The 14127-nt window shown below is 40.3% G+C and overlaps 1 protein-coding gene across 4 annotated transcripts in view; it reads left to right on the forward strand.

Annotated features, from left to right (window-relative positions):
• The window catches only part of ect2 (epithelial cell transforming 2), a 60180-nt gene that overhangs the window by 10615 nt on the left and 35438 nt on the right, over nucleotides 1–14127 (forward strand). For 2 of the 4 annotated variants that reach the window (XM_074668920.1, XM_074668922.1), the window contains exons 4-11: nucleotides 2825–2917; nucleotides 7384–7566; nucleotides 8305–8394; nucleotides 10246–10353; nucleotides 11289–11362; nucleotides 13090–13220; nucleotides 13335–13450; nucleotides 13986–14048. In XM_074668920.1, the coding sequence (XP_074525021.1) occupies nucleotides 2825–2917; nucleotides 7384–7566; nucleotides 8305–8394; nucleotides 10246–10353; nucleotides 11289–11362; nucleotides 13090–13220; nucleotides 13335–13450; nucleotides 13986–14048 (858 nt within the window). The remainder of the gene's footprint in view (nucleotides 1–2824; nucleotides 2918–7383; nucleotides 7567–8304; nucleotides 8395–10245; nucleotides 10354–11288; nucleotides 11363–13089; nucleotides 13221–13334; nucleotides 13451–13985; nucleotides 14049–14127) is intronic. The other 2 variants (XM_074668921.1, XM_074668923.1) reach the window with 1 other exon arrangement.

A 14127-nucleotide genomic window follows, 5' to 3' on the forward strand; every position in this document is an offset into this window, starting at 1 on the left:
GTGTTGAAGTTTGGTTGTGTTTCTTTTAATTCTGATCAAATTCGCAGTGAATTGTTTCTGGCAACTTTCAGGTCCTACTTTAATCTCCCTGTTGCCATGTTGATTAATGTGATGTTTGGCGTTGAAGATCAACACAACTTAATGTTACAAACCAGCTGAATTCAGTGTTTGGTTGAGTGAAGATTTTGCACCCCGGAATAAGACTTTGCTTAAAAAGTGCTAGCTTTTGAAATTGTCCTTGCACGCCATTTTTGGCATCAAAATATTAACACATTACACTTTTATGGTTATTTGGTATTTGGTATGATATTTTCAGAACTATAAGTCACACCTCCATCATCATCATCATCATCATCATGTATCTCTGGCTTAGAACGTTGGACAGTCTGAATGCCCCCCAGTGTTTAGTAGGGCTGATACGATATGCTTTTTCTCTTTTGTTTCTTGGGGTGCATATGTAAATTAGATTGTGATTATTTAATATTTATAATTTTTGCTGTTTTTAGTTTGCTTTGTTAACACCAGACCATGTAAAGAAGTTGAATGAAGATGATGATGATTTCTACAGACTATATCAGGAGCCATATTTTCCAAAAAATGCATATCAAATGAGTCAGTTTCTAGGATTTGTTCAGGGGATCTGACATCTCAACTTTTTTTCAACCCAGCTTACAAACAAAGACTAAGATAAAGAATTTGAAAAAAAAAAAATGAACAAAAAATCAATATAAGATTTGATTATTCAACCGTTTTCACGATTTTTGATGGATCTTTCTTTCCCTCAATTTGTGCCTACTTCATACTATAAAACAACGCATGGCTATTTCTCAGTATACATTACTTAAAGTAATCAATCAAATTTTATTATAAAAATGTCTCTTTCATTTAAGTGAAGTGATCCATTAGTTATTGTGGCATAAACAGGAAAGTGTACCTGTAGCTGTGGGCTAATGAGCCAATACAACAAAAAACTGCCCGTATTGACAACAAATAAAGAAAGCTCTGGTGGAATGAACTCCTCAATTTTCAGAAAACAGAAAAAGTGCCTTTAGTATATGGATGCAGGTCCTTAGCAAAAAAGGTTGCAGTGGATGATGAGATTAGTTTTGCCCTTTCAGAGCTGCGGGGAAGTTTGGATAGTACTTCTACTATCGCGGTTAGCAGCAACAACTGGCGGATTCTTCTCCCTCTGTAGCCCGGGGTGAAAGCACGTGAGGTGCTGGCACATGGTCATAGTGTTTCCACTGTACTTAATTTCCGTCTTACACGACTTACTAATGGCATAACCTTTCCATTTTCGTTACCATTAAAACCCAAGTGTTTGCACACGCTGGCTTTCAATCCAGAAGAGTAAATCTCACGCTCTGCACCGGTCCTTCCCTTAAGATCACCCGGGGTAGTACGTACGACTATTACTTTAGTTCCGCAAGTGGCGGGTGTGTTCCTGGCCTTTAGTTGAAAAACAATCGTTTTTGAACGTAAACAAATCCTTACGTGTTGCATCGCGATTGATACAACAATCGATGTATCAGCACACCTCTAGTGAAAACTCCTGTAACTTTTTTAAAAGTGAGAAAGTTTATCCACTCATGAAGTCATTGAAGCCCACACAGCACCATCTAACCAGCAACACTCACAGCAGGGCATGAAGGGGGGGGGGGGGTAGTTAGAGAGAGGAGTGCACCTAGAGAAGAGAAACTGAAACTTAAGTATGGTCACAGATATGAGGTGTTGTAGGGAAATAATTTAAACCTTCTAATATACACATATTTACTTTCTAAAGTTTATGTAAATAGTTTCCCATGAACATACTATAAATAAACCAAATCGTTCTATATAAATGTGACTTATAGTCCAGTGCGACTCATAAATGTTTTTTCATCTTTGTGACACATCTTTTGACTAGTCCAACTTATACTTAGGAGCAACTTATAGATTGGGAAACACAATGATAGTCTATTTTGGTCATAACAAAACAAACATCCTTTGCCTACTAATGTAAATATTTAGCTTAAACTTTACAGCATTGTTGTTCCTCAGACCTGAGTCATACAGTGTTACATCCTGTCTGAGTATGTGTGAGTGACTCTTGCTGGGATAATTACATGTCTATTGGTGCTTGTTTGTATCCACTCCAGTAAACTGCACAGTTTTGTGTCTTTGAGAAATCAGCATGTGAAGGTGGTTTGGAGGCGTGGCGGCAGACTAAGTGCTGCTAGAATGACTTCCTTCCCAGGTCTCCTGAGCCCTGTCACTTCTGAAGGCTTCCTGCTTAAATCATCTATTTCTCCCTGCCAATCTGCAGTGCAGCCACATCCAAAGACATCTGCCGACAGCTCCATCAGAGCGCTCCCGATTGCCTGCCTGACCGCCTGCCGCCACCCCTCATGCAACCCACAGAAAAGAGTCCCCCCCTACTATTTCTTTACGTCCTTTTCCCTTTTTGTCCTCGTCTTTCCTCCTATCCCCCGCCCTCCCAAGGGCTTTGAACTTTTATATTAATTTTTAACAGAAATTTCTTCTCCTCCCCAGCCAGCCCCCCTCTGAAGCTTGATATTTGTTTGAAGTCTCTGTCTTTGCAAGGACAAGGACTCCGCCCCATCTTTTTCTCGCCTCCTCCTTCCTCCTGTATCCCTAAAACCTAGCCAGCCTCGTCTTTGTCCTCAGATGGGGGTTAATTTGTATGATTTTTGTCTTGCTCTCCCTCCTATCTTTTTTCTCACTCTCTCGACCTTCTGTTCTTCCGTCTTCCCCTTTTTTTTCTGCTTTCCTACTCTGAAATGCCAGTGTTTGACATCCACTTCTTGCTGGTTGGTTTTTACAGGCCATCAGAGTAATGGAGGTACCCGTGGTAAAGATAAGAGAAGGCGAGGCGGGTGCCGAGGAGAAAATGATGATAAAATCTATAGTCAATATGGTACAGTACGGTGTCTGCCTCTTTGTGTGAATGTCTGACACTTTGATTGGAACTTGGGGGAAGTGCTGCATGAGTCTTAATTCAAACTGGCAAGTCACTCTATCATTGTGCATGGTCAAATCACTGATGGTGAAATGATTTGTGGGGAAACTTTAAATAACGGTGACAAACCACTCCCTCTGGATTGCTCTCTAACAGATTCGCACTCAAATGTCAATGCAGGAGAAGCATTTAAAGGGAGGTCTTTGACCTGTTGTTGAGTGAAAATATGGGCTGTTTTCAGGTGTTTTAAGTTTCATGAAGCCCAAAGTAAATGTGTTAGCATGTATCCTGTTTTAAAGACAAGTGTTTGAGTATGATCAACTAAAATGACGTTGATTTTTGAGTGTCACGTCAATGGAAATAATCAACTTAATTACAAAAATATTTTTTGTTTGCTTTCACTTTCTAGATACACATTAACAAACAATAGATCACTAGTACGAAGGGCTGTGCATATTCAATTTAATTTGTATTGATTTTTTGATATTTAATTTACTTGATTCTTTGATGTTTCTGATTTTTCCAATTTTTAGTTCTCTTTTTTTAACCCCAGATCATGTGAAATTGTTAAATGATCATAGATAGACTCTATCAGGAGCCACATTTTCCTTTCTCCCACCCATACTGGTACATGACTTAAGTCATGATGCTCTGGGCTTAAAGTGATACTCCGGGATGGAACAAGTTGGGTCCTATCACAAGGTTTAGGGCAGAAATTACCCCTACAGCAGTGTTTTTGTGCAGCAGAAGCCCAGGGGGCACAAACCAAACACCCCCTCCCTACTCCTCTGCTGGTTTCCTCTGCACTTAGACGGGGCCATTTTTTCCTTGACCAAAAACACAAATAAACGGACTCCCACCGAAAAAATCTGATATCGGTCTGCATTCACGCTTTATTTAGAGCATTTTCAGGGCGTTAATTTCACACAAAAAGACCGCTAAATAAGGCTCTAGTTCTCATCGTGTCTCTTTGTCCTGGTAGACTACCTGCGTTTGTTTATATCTGGCATGCTGTGCGCGCGGACTGATACACTAATTGGCAAGCGCCTCGTAGCCAGCTGTGGCTCTGCAGCGGAGGTAGTGCCGTTTTACAACACGATGAGAACTAGAGCCTTATTTAGCAGTGTTTTTGTGTGAAAGTAACGCGCTGAAAATTCTCTAAATAAAGCGTGAATGCAGACCGATATCAGATTTTTTTGGTGGGAGTCGGTTTATTTGTGTTTTTGGTCAAGTAAAATATGGCCCCGTCTGAGTGCAGAGGAAACTGGCAGACGAGCAGGGAGGGGGTGTTTGGTGTGTGCGCTCTGGGCTTCTGCGGTTCATCTTTTTTGTCGTGTTCACGCTGCAATTAAAAGTGACCTGAATCTCATGTTTTCACTCAAATGTGACCCATATCTGTTTTGTTTCTGACAGTGTGATCAGCAAAAGTCACATTGATTCTGACATTTTGGAATCAGATTCGGGCCACTTTCAAATGAAGGGATGGTGAAGTTTTAGACCTATTTAGTAGCCTGAGTGCTGTGACTGAGCAGCAACACTTACAGTTGAGTAAGAAAACAGTTATTTGTGTTTTTGGTCAAGTAAAATATGACCCCGTCTGAGTGCAGAGGAAACCGGCAGAGGAGCAGGAAGGAGGTGTTTGGTGCGAGTGCCCTGGGCTTCTGCTGCACAAAAACACTGCTGTAGGGGTAATTTCTGCCCTAAACCTTGTGATAGGACCCAACTTGTTCCATCCCAGAGTATCACTTTAAACTGGCTCTACTGAAATTGGAGTAAATGTCCAATGGTGCTGCATCCAAGGTCATTTACTTATGCACGCATGATAACACCTGGGTGTTGTCTTTTCTAATGGAAAAATCTTGTAGGAAAGGGTTTTTAGCAGCTGAAAGAGTGTTTTTTCTTTTAGTTAATGCTCCTTGGGAAAACATTTTTATTCTACCATCTTTATAACTGGTCATTACACTGTCAGAGTGAAAGCAAACAAGAGTATTTTGCACAATGCTGACCTTCATTTCCTCACTTGAGTCACACACGATCACAGCTATTAACAATGTGATGTTAAGGCTGATTATAACCCTGTACCTGTGTGCCTCTTAACCCCTCACACCTGTGTTCTGTGTTAACTACTGGGTTGGATTTTCTGTGACAGTTTCTTTCATGAGCAGGTTTTCAGGTCATACATCCCACACACAGCTGAATAGTTTCACCACTTTCATTAAATACATGGTTAACTACTTTTTTATTACTTTGTCCTAAAAGACTGCATACCTTAAAAAGGGGAACAACTTTACACACAACGGTTTGAAAACTGAACATCTGATAATAACCTGTGGCGTTAAACATTTATGTAGTCTTGATTTGAGTGTTCACAAGGGTCATTTACATTAAAAGGGTTTTAAATGTAGCTCAAGTTAACTTTAGCCTGTCATCATCTGCTTTAATCATATTTAAAGGTCCCATATTCTGCTCCTGTTCTGCAGTTTAATCTGGATCATTGATGTCTTCATGAAATGGTAGTAACATGTTTTGGTCCAAAGAGCCAATAAATCAAGCACAGCAGCATTTTTTCTAGGCTCTCATAGCCCCTCTATTCAGAACGCTCTGATTTAGTGGGCGTGGCCTTCATATGTAAATGAAGCACCGCTGATACCGCCCCGCTCTTCCGCGTCACTGAGAGCAGCGCCACGAGCTCCGAGTGCACAATGTTTACAAAAACAGCGAAGCTCGTTTACCGTAACATTACAGGCTAAAACAACAGGCTAACCGCAGCTAAAGTTAGTATCCTGAAGCTAACACAGAGACAGGGGGGACACTGAGCATTTAAAATACTCACATTTCCAGGGTCCCAGGTTTGTTGGCGGATGATTGGTAACGCGCCTGGATTCAGGACCAGTCTAACATTTCTCTTATAAATGAAGGCCCCGACTTTCGGCCAAGATTATCTTCTAGTGTGAGTGGTTGACAGATGAATCTTTAGCCCCACAATCGTCTCACAGACTCGTCGGAGCCACCCCGATAATTTTCAAACATGTTTGATATTTATCTGGATGATTACAACATTCATTCTCACTGAGGATGACAACAGACAATTAGAGAGAGAGAGAGCCCCCTTACAAGAGACCGGACAACAGACAACAAATGCAGACTCAAAGTGCAACTGAAAGGCTCCGGGTCAGCTGACTGCGCGCTCCACTGGCCCACTGGAGCCAGTTCAATAATGCTTTTAAAAATAACACAACCACGCCATTTTCATACAGTTGCAAACTGTTGTTTTATCAGTGATGGGTGTGAGATCATGCCATTATTGGCTGATACAGCAACAGTTTCACCTCTGTCACCGCTGCAGACAGCTCCGCTTCTCTCTCCTCCTGTCCCACCAGTGCGCTAAAAACCTCAGATCAAACAACTGAGTACATGTGGTGCATCACTCTCTCTGGTCAAATAATCTTGGTGTAATCCTGTAGTGTGTGCTGGTCAGTATTTTCAAATCTTGTTAGAGTGTGCTTAAGATTCAAGAGAAGATGATCCGTGAAGATTCTCCTTATGTGTGAGATACAACCCGATTTCAGAATCTTTTAAGATTTTTAAAATTGTGTAGTGTGAGCCAGGCTTTAGTCTTGTCTTCTTCAGAGATAGGAAGCTTGTGCATGGAACTATGTGGTTGTTTACAGCCAAAAACAGCCACACTCCTCTCCCCATTGCTGGAGAGAGGAGTGGGTGGGGAGGGGGTTCGGGGTATCTGCTCCGGTGGACCAATCAGGTCAGACTTGCTCCTGACTGGTCGAAAAAGGGACTCGCTGACGTCAGCAAACCCCGGAAATTCCAAACAGCTCGTTTTAGGTCCGGATTTTATATTCACAAGCTCTACTAAGTGCAGGTTTTGTCTTTAAATATCACATTTTGTGGGCTGGGAGGAAAACCAAAGACCCAAACATTTAACTAAAAGACTTAATAAAGTGATTTTTGCATAATATGGGACCTTTGACATAATTATCCAAAAGTGTTATTTACTTATTTATGTGGGGAATATGTCACTGAGACAAAATAATTACAACTACTGAATATGTTTAATGTGCTAAAGTTCTCTCTTTAGCTTTGTGCAAAATGTTTCTCTGGCAGCAAAACAAGGAAACTCTGTTTTACAAATGTTAATTGAATCTTTTGAAAAATCAGAAATTAATTAAGTCAAACAAGGATCTTTTTTATTGTTGTGCATCCGCTGCTGAATGTGTAAAACCATTGGCTTTTGTCTTATCATTAGAAAAGTCATTCTTTAAGTATCACCAAACAGTTTCTGCCAATAAGTAAAAATAACCTCCATCCCACAGCCACACTAACAAGGCTAACAATGGCTCTTGTGCCTCTTGATGTTCTGTTCATCTCAAACTTTGCCATCACTCATTATTTTCATTCTTTTCATTCAGGACATCAACACCCCGTGTATGATTACGGACAACGTTCAGGAGTTTGGAGACGGAGAGAACGCTGACTTTGAGACAGTCTTTGTCCTCACAGACTTTGATTCTCCTGATTACAACTACCTCTATAAACGTGACAACCGCATCATTGGCCCCCCTGTCGTCTTTCACTGTGCTGCAAAGGAAGAAGTAAGAGTTTAATTGAAATCTGTTTTGTCAGAATCTCTCTGAGCACAAGGGATGCCATCAAACAGTGACTGGATCCATTTTATTGCAATCGCAATTCTTCATCTTGCTCTGAAAAGTGTGGCTTTTTAAAACCTTTTGAACCTGGAATTCAAATGAAAAATGTACAGCTTCACTTTGAAAGCTCTGCTCAGGGATATATATTATCTATTTGTCATGTAGGGAGGGCCAACCAGAGACAGGCCTGAGATGAACTTTGATTTCAGAAAGCCGAACACAGAAAAATTCATTATGGCTCTGAACAGGGTGATGAAGGGGAGCAGCCTCCACCTGCTGTGATTTCTGTCTGTAGGAGACTTCTCATAGGATGCTAATGTGGAGCGCGAACATTTTTCTTTGCCTGTGGCTGCAACCACTAAGACAGAGCTCTTCACATACCAGTCTGCAGAAGACAGGGCTTACACAGACACGTAGTCTCTGACTGCACTGCAGAGCTTCATAAAGACTGATGTTTCAGAAGTCTTAGTGCCAGGTTATGTTGTTGTATTTCACCTACGTCTGTCTTTTATTTGGCCTTATAACTACATGAAGTTGTTAACATTAGCACTCAGGAGTTATACAAGTTGATGTAGTCTAGTATGCCTAGTATACACACATAACTGGTTTTCCTGGGAATTTCTGGATGTGTCATTCAAAGACTCAAATGTATGTATTGTTTATGTATGTGTTTCCTCCTCACAGCCTCTGCAGTTTTCTTGCCGTCCTCTCTTTTCTACCTCGATGCTGAATCTGTCGCTGTGCTTCACCGGCTTCAGGAACAAAGAGGAAATGGTGAGTTTACTTCACTAGCTTTATGAAACACAAACAACAGGAAGGTGGTCATCATTTCTGGAACACATTTCTACTATTATTGAGAAATCAGCTTTACCAAGTAAGCTCAATGTTTAGCCGTGTTTCCACGGTTTGGCTCGGTTTGGTACAGTTAAGCCTGATCCCATTTGCGTTTCCACAGCAAACTGTGCCCTCTCGTGGTAGGCGGCGTGTAAGCTGGATGCCGAAAGCCACAGCTGATAAATAATAGCTTGACGCCGTAGCAGCTAACAGAGTTTACCCCGCTAATAAATCCAACAAGAAGAAAAACATGACACAGTGAACAAAGAGCACAGATGGAAGACATGCAGCTTTTCATCCTCTCTGTGATTGGCATGTAGCTCTTTGATACAAAGAACAATCAAGCTTTGTTTCAGAGAAGTCTGTGTGCCGCCAGGAGAAATGCAGCCACTGTAGGGGTAAGTGACGATTCTTTTGACCAATCAAAGGTCCGCAGTGTTGTAGCTCCACCTTCCGAGAGCTGATCGGTTCAGTCTGGCACCCATACGAAAGGGTCCCAAAAAAGTAGGCCGGCTCGTCATGGTTTTTGGGGATCTGTCCCGGGATAAACCGAGACAAACCGAACCGGTCTGCTTGGTGGAAACGCGGCTTTTAATACTGCAAGCTGCAATTCCATCACACCTTTTTGCAAAAATGTGATATTTCTGAAGTTTTAATAAAGAGCAATTGCGCCTTACCTGTGTTTCCATTATGACTGGAATTGCGCAGAACTTGAGCAAAATAATACCTAGCGTCCATCCGTACGCTGGTGATGATGATGCTGATCCATGATAGTGTTTTTATTCACTGGTCAAACTGTCAGCTGTGATCACGCCAACTCAAAACAAGAACAAAACACTGAATGAAAACCATCATCTCCACCTTATCTGCTCTTCCACTCAAACACACACATACCCCTTTTCCACCATATTGGTGCTGGTGCTAGTACTTAGTTGCTTCTAACCGCGTTCTTTCTAGAAACCGGTTTGGTTTTCCATCGTCAAAGAGCCAAGTTAGGACAATGTCATTGCGTCACTGTGAAATGTCAGTACATCACTGCATACATAATCGCTCATGAGGCTGTTTAGTCTGTTAAATAAAATAATAAGCTACAGACCTGATATATAAGAAAGGAAAGACATCGATGCTTTAATTTTGCCTCCATTTCAAATAATGAATTAGGAAGCTAACAAAATAAGAACACTCACCCAGCAGCTTTCCTTTCTTGGAATGACTGTTTTTCCAAGCTTATATTTGATCACTGTAGCCTGGCCTCAGGCCCCCCACGTAGTCAGTGCTTAGCTCTGGCCCAGCAAAGAGTTGGTGCTTGCTAAGCACCAGTTTTGAACACGTGGAGCCAGTTCTTTGTTTGTGGAAAGATAAAGAACCAGTGCTAAGTTAAAGACTGGCCTGGAACCAGTACCAGCACCAGTTCGGTGGAAAAGGGGTATCACACACACGACTCCGCCCCTCTCTCCTGCTGCACTCTGACCTGCTCACAGCTTTCCTGATGCCTTCACTTCTCACCATCAAAAAAGCAAACATCTGCAGTGAACACAGAACAAACAGCAGAGCAGTTACATTACCATTTTTTATTGGGAGATTTAGGTTTAGCGCAATTCTGGGTGTAATGAAAGTGTAGCAACTGTCAGATGTCCTCAGTCATTTCCTCCTATAAATGGCTTTTAGAAATCAATTGTGTTTTTTAAAAAAAGGCATGAAGTTATTATGAAATGTTTTAAAAATGACAGATAGATTTTAACAGCCTCCTTTGGCCTAAGCCTGTGTCTGGTGTGTCTGTTTTCCCTGTAGAAAAACCTGGTGAATCTGGTTCATCACATGGGAGGAACCATCCGGAAAGACTTCAGCACCAAGATTACTCATCTCATCGCCTACTCCACCCACGGAGAGAAATACAGGGTTTGTGCACGCACGTCCTGTTTTTTTCTTAATGTGCTGTGATCTTATAATTTCTTGCCTTGTGCATATCTGACACTTAATCATAAGCAACAATATAACAGTTTCACATCTATCTGTTTCAAACCCTGGAAAAATAATATTCACAGAAGAAACATCAGAACTACACGGATGTAGAATAATAATAATAGAAGAAATTCTTCTCTTTGTCTGATTGTGAAGCGTTTTCTGTTGAAATTAAAAGGACAAAGAAGAAACTGTGTGACATTTAAGCAGCCGAGCCTGCACCCCCGTGCATTGATCAGATGTCAGAAAGTAGGAGAGTCTTTGTAGTGAACTCTGATTAAAGCAAGATCCAGCTGGTAAATGAATTAACCAAGGCATCAACCCCAGGTGATGGATAGGCTGCTAAATAGATTGACATTCATCATTATCTTGACTTTTCTCTCCATGGATTAAAATTAACATTAACGTTGAAAATGTTCATCTTTCATTCATCTCTGAAAATAGTTTTGAATCCAACTGGTTTTTCTTTCACTTTAATTGCTGCTACTCAGTTCTTCTCCCCCTGTTCTTCCTCATAGACATATACAGGGCTGAAGCAGAACAAGACAAACAACTAAAACTTGTTGGTTTGGGAAAATGCAGCTATTTTCTATTTGGAAGTAGGTTTTAACTAAAAACAGAGGAGCATAATGTGCCTGAAGTGGAAACCTGTTGCATTCGTGTTGTGATTCTGAGTGACAGGATGATGAGTGATTAAAAACTCAGGGGATTTTTCTGTACCTAAAGCACTGACTGCTCAACTTTTTAATACTTAATAGTTATAAAATAATTGTGTTTTGTTTCTGTCTTCTCCATCTGTTGTATGCCAGCTAACTTTTGTTTATGTTTTCTTCCTCTGTTTTTGCCGTATCGTCTTTTCCTTCATCACTCAGCTGGCAGTGTGCATGGGGACACCGATCCTGACGCCATCATGGATCCTCAAGGCTTGGGAGAGAAGAGATGAAGTGTAAGTTAAAAATCATTGATGGAGGCTCGCGTTATGTCCTTTTTAGGCTTGTAGAATTTTGAAGGAAAGTTTTATATTGAATTTTCAAGAGGAATCAAAAACCTGAAACCCATGACTGATCAGTTATAGCTTTCAACTAAGTGTGTGTAACTTTTTGAAGCAACCTCTAAATGAAAACACTTTAACACGATAAGTCAAGCAGCAACATTTGCTCTAAAATACATGAAGCTGAAGTGTTACAACTGCAGTTCATAAAGTGTCCACTCGAGGCTGGCTGCAGCAATAACAGAGGCTACATACACAGAATAGAAAAGAATGTACTTTATTAATCCCACAAGATAAGTCAGTGGTCCTGAAAGCTTTGGCCTCAATCTGATTTTTCATTTTTCTACAAAGGTACTAATCACTACCAATGTACCAATACCATAGCAACTATCCATTGATAGCATTGATTTGCAATTTAAATGGCTAAATGTTCCTGTGTGTATACAAGCGTTTCAAACTCTCCCAACTTCCAGATGAAAACACATTCCTTATGGTCCAACAGTGCAACATGTTTAATATAAACCAGACCTCTTATAGGTAAACTTTCAAACTCCTTTCCATCAATACTCTGTTTTCTATCTGGCACTTACAAGGTAAGTTTCCTCAACGTCTTTTACTGAAACATTTACAAAGTGGAGACCCTTTTAGGTTCACCTGCAGATTATGAATGATGTCATTGGTGTGCGTAAAACCTGCTGCTCCTCAAAAAATAAACTCTGATCATTTTTTGCTTTTGATAGTGAAGAGATATACATTCGTGTTTCTCAGAACACCCCACTCAACTAAAAAAAAAAATCAACTTTTTTTCGTAATAAGGACAGACCATGACGTGAATATTCACTTCAGGGAGGGAGATAGGCTATTGACCAGAATGATAGGAAAGTTATTTGACTTTTACTGCAGGAAAGTTGAGTATTTCATTGTAACTCTATCTGTTCCACCAACTGTTCAGCATGAATCCATCAATTGATGAGCAAAGCAACATGATGTACCTGCAAGACGGTACACACTGACATGCAGGGGCAGGGCCACACTTCTTAGACTCCGGGGGCCCCAACCAGGACACTGTTATGCAGGAGTGCATTAATTATATAAGTCCACATTCCAATAAATAGCATTTCTTTTTGCTTAATTGTACATATTAAACATACATGATTAACAGGCCACAGTTAAAAAAAATAAATAAATAAAACTGATAAAAACAAACCTAGACTAAAACAAAGAGTTTTTTTTAAAAGATCAGTTAAAGTAAGGTATCGATAAACATTGCTATAGTGCACTGAAAACAGTGCTGGCAAATGTTTTTTTTTTTTTTTTTTAGCTTTTTTTTTTTTAGTTTTTTTTTAATTTAAAATATGTAAAATTATTTCATTTTTTTAATTAAAAAGGAAAAAACTACCAGTAATCTCTGCATATTTATGCATAAAAAATATGTCTCCTAATAATATTTTTTATAACAATTGTAATATCACAATTTTACCAAATCGTTTGGCTTTAACAATTTGACAAAAAAAAAAAAAAAGATAATAAAAATAAGTTTCAGAAAACTGCTCTAGTGAAGGGAGACCTTAAACTCACTTGAATTTTTTTTGTGCTTGAATGAATGAAGTATAAAGTACTTGGACTGAAACCCTGTCACAGAAGTGATGATGACCATGTTTTTTCTTCCTTTGTGTGTAAAGAAACTTCCACGCAGGAGAAGAAGAGTTCCGAACAGAATTCAAAGTGCCACCATTCCAGGACTGTGTGCTCAGTTTTCTTGGTTTCTCAGATGAAGAGAAGGCCAACATGGAGGAGAGGACTCTCAAACACGGTCTGTGCTGCAGCAGATAGGGCCTCGCTTTAGCCAGTGTGGGATCATTATTCAGTGTAGTCATGTGCACATTGGTGTTTTCCCTCATCATCTTCTCATATTTGTGTGTTTCAGGGGGTGGTTATCTCGAGGTTGGAGACGAGAGGTGTACACACATGGTGGTGGAGGAAAACTCTGTGAAGGAGCTGCCGTTTTCTCCTTTAAAAAAACTCTTTGTGGTCAAACAAGAGGTGGGTCTTGGTTTAAGAAACACCTGAATTTGTTTCAGGTCTTGTTTTAAAGAAAAGAAATGTTGATACCACTGTCATATTGGCCAAAAATTGTCTTGACATTACAGAACCATCGGTTCACTCTGGGGCTTTGCTTCAGAAAGGCTCAGTCTGAAAGGCTGGAGGAAAATGATGAATCCTTTCAGTTGTTTCCTCCTAAACAGAATTCCAAATGATCGTCTGATCAGGATTCCTTTTAGGTTAAACCTCAGTCGATACAGTCTCTGCACCCCTTCTCTCTGTCTGTGCTGTCAGAGAGGGGATCAATAATGGATTTCCCGTCTCAGCGGATGAATAATTTGAACCAAGGTAGAGTGGTGGTTCAGTTGTAGTTGTAACCCCACAATCAATAGGGCCATTCCGTTACTCTGCCAGTTTTATTGGGTTTCAAAGGAAAGTGTGGGTCATTATAGTATCAAATCTTTTTTTTTATTTCCCTATCATCCTCAGTGGCAACCCACAGGTCAGTGAAATCTTTTCCTTTCTTGTGTTGTAGTGGTTCTGGGGAAGTATTCAGATGGATGCTCGAGCTGGGGAGTCTATGTACCTCTATGAGAAGGTGAGTGTATGACTGGAAGTCCTATGAAATGGGCTGAATTACTTGTGTTGTTGATTGTTAAGATTATTTATGTCTTTTG

This window comes from Halichoeres trimaculatus, unplaced genomic scaffold (assembly GCF_033239565.1).
Source record: "Halichoeres trimaculatus isolate MK-OKI-2021-1 unplaced genomic scaffold, fHalTri1.1 fHalTri1_scaffold_4, whole genome shotgun sequence".
In the NCBI taxonomy this organism is placed as follows: Eukaryota; Metazoa; Chordata; class Actinopteri; order Labriformes; family Labridae; genus Halichoeres; species Halichoeres trimaculatus.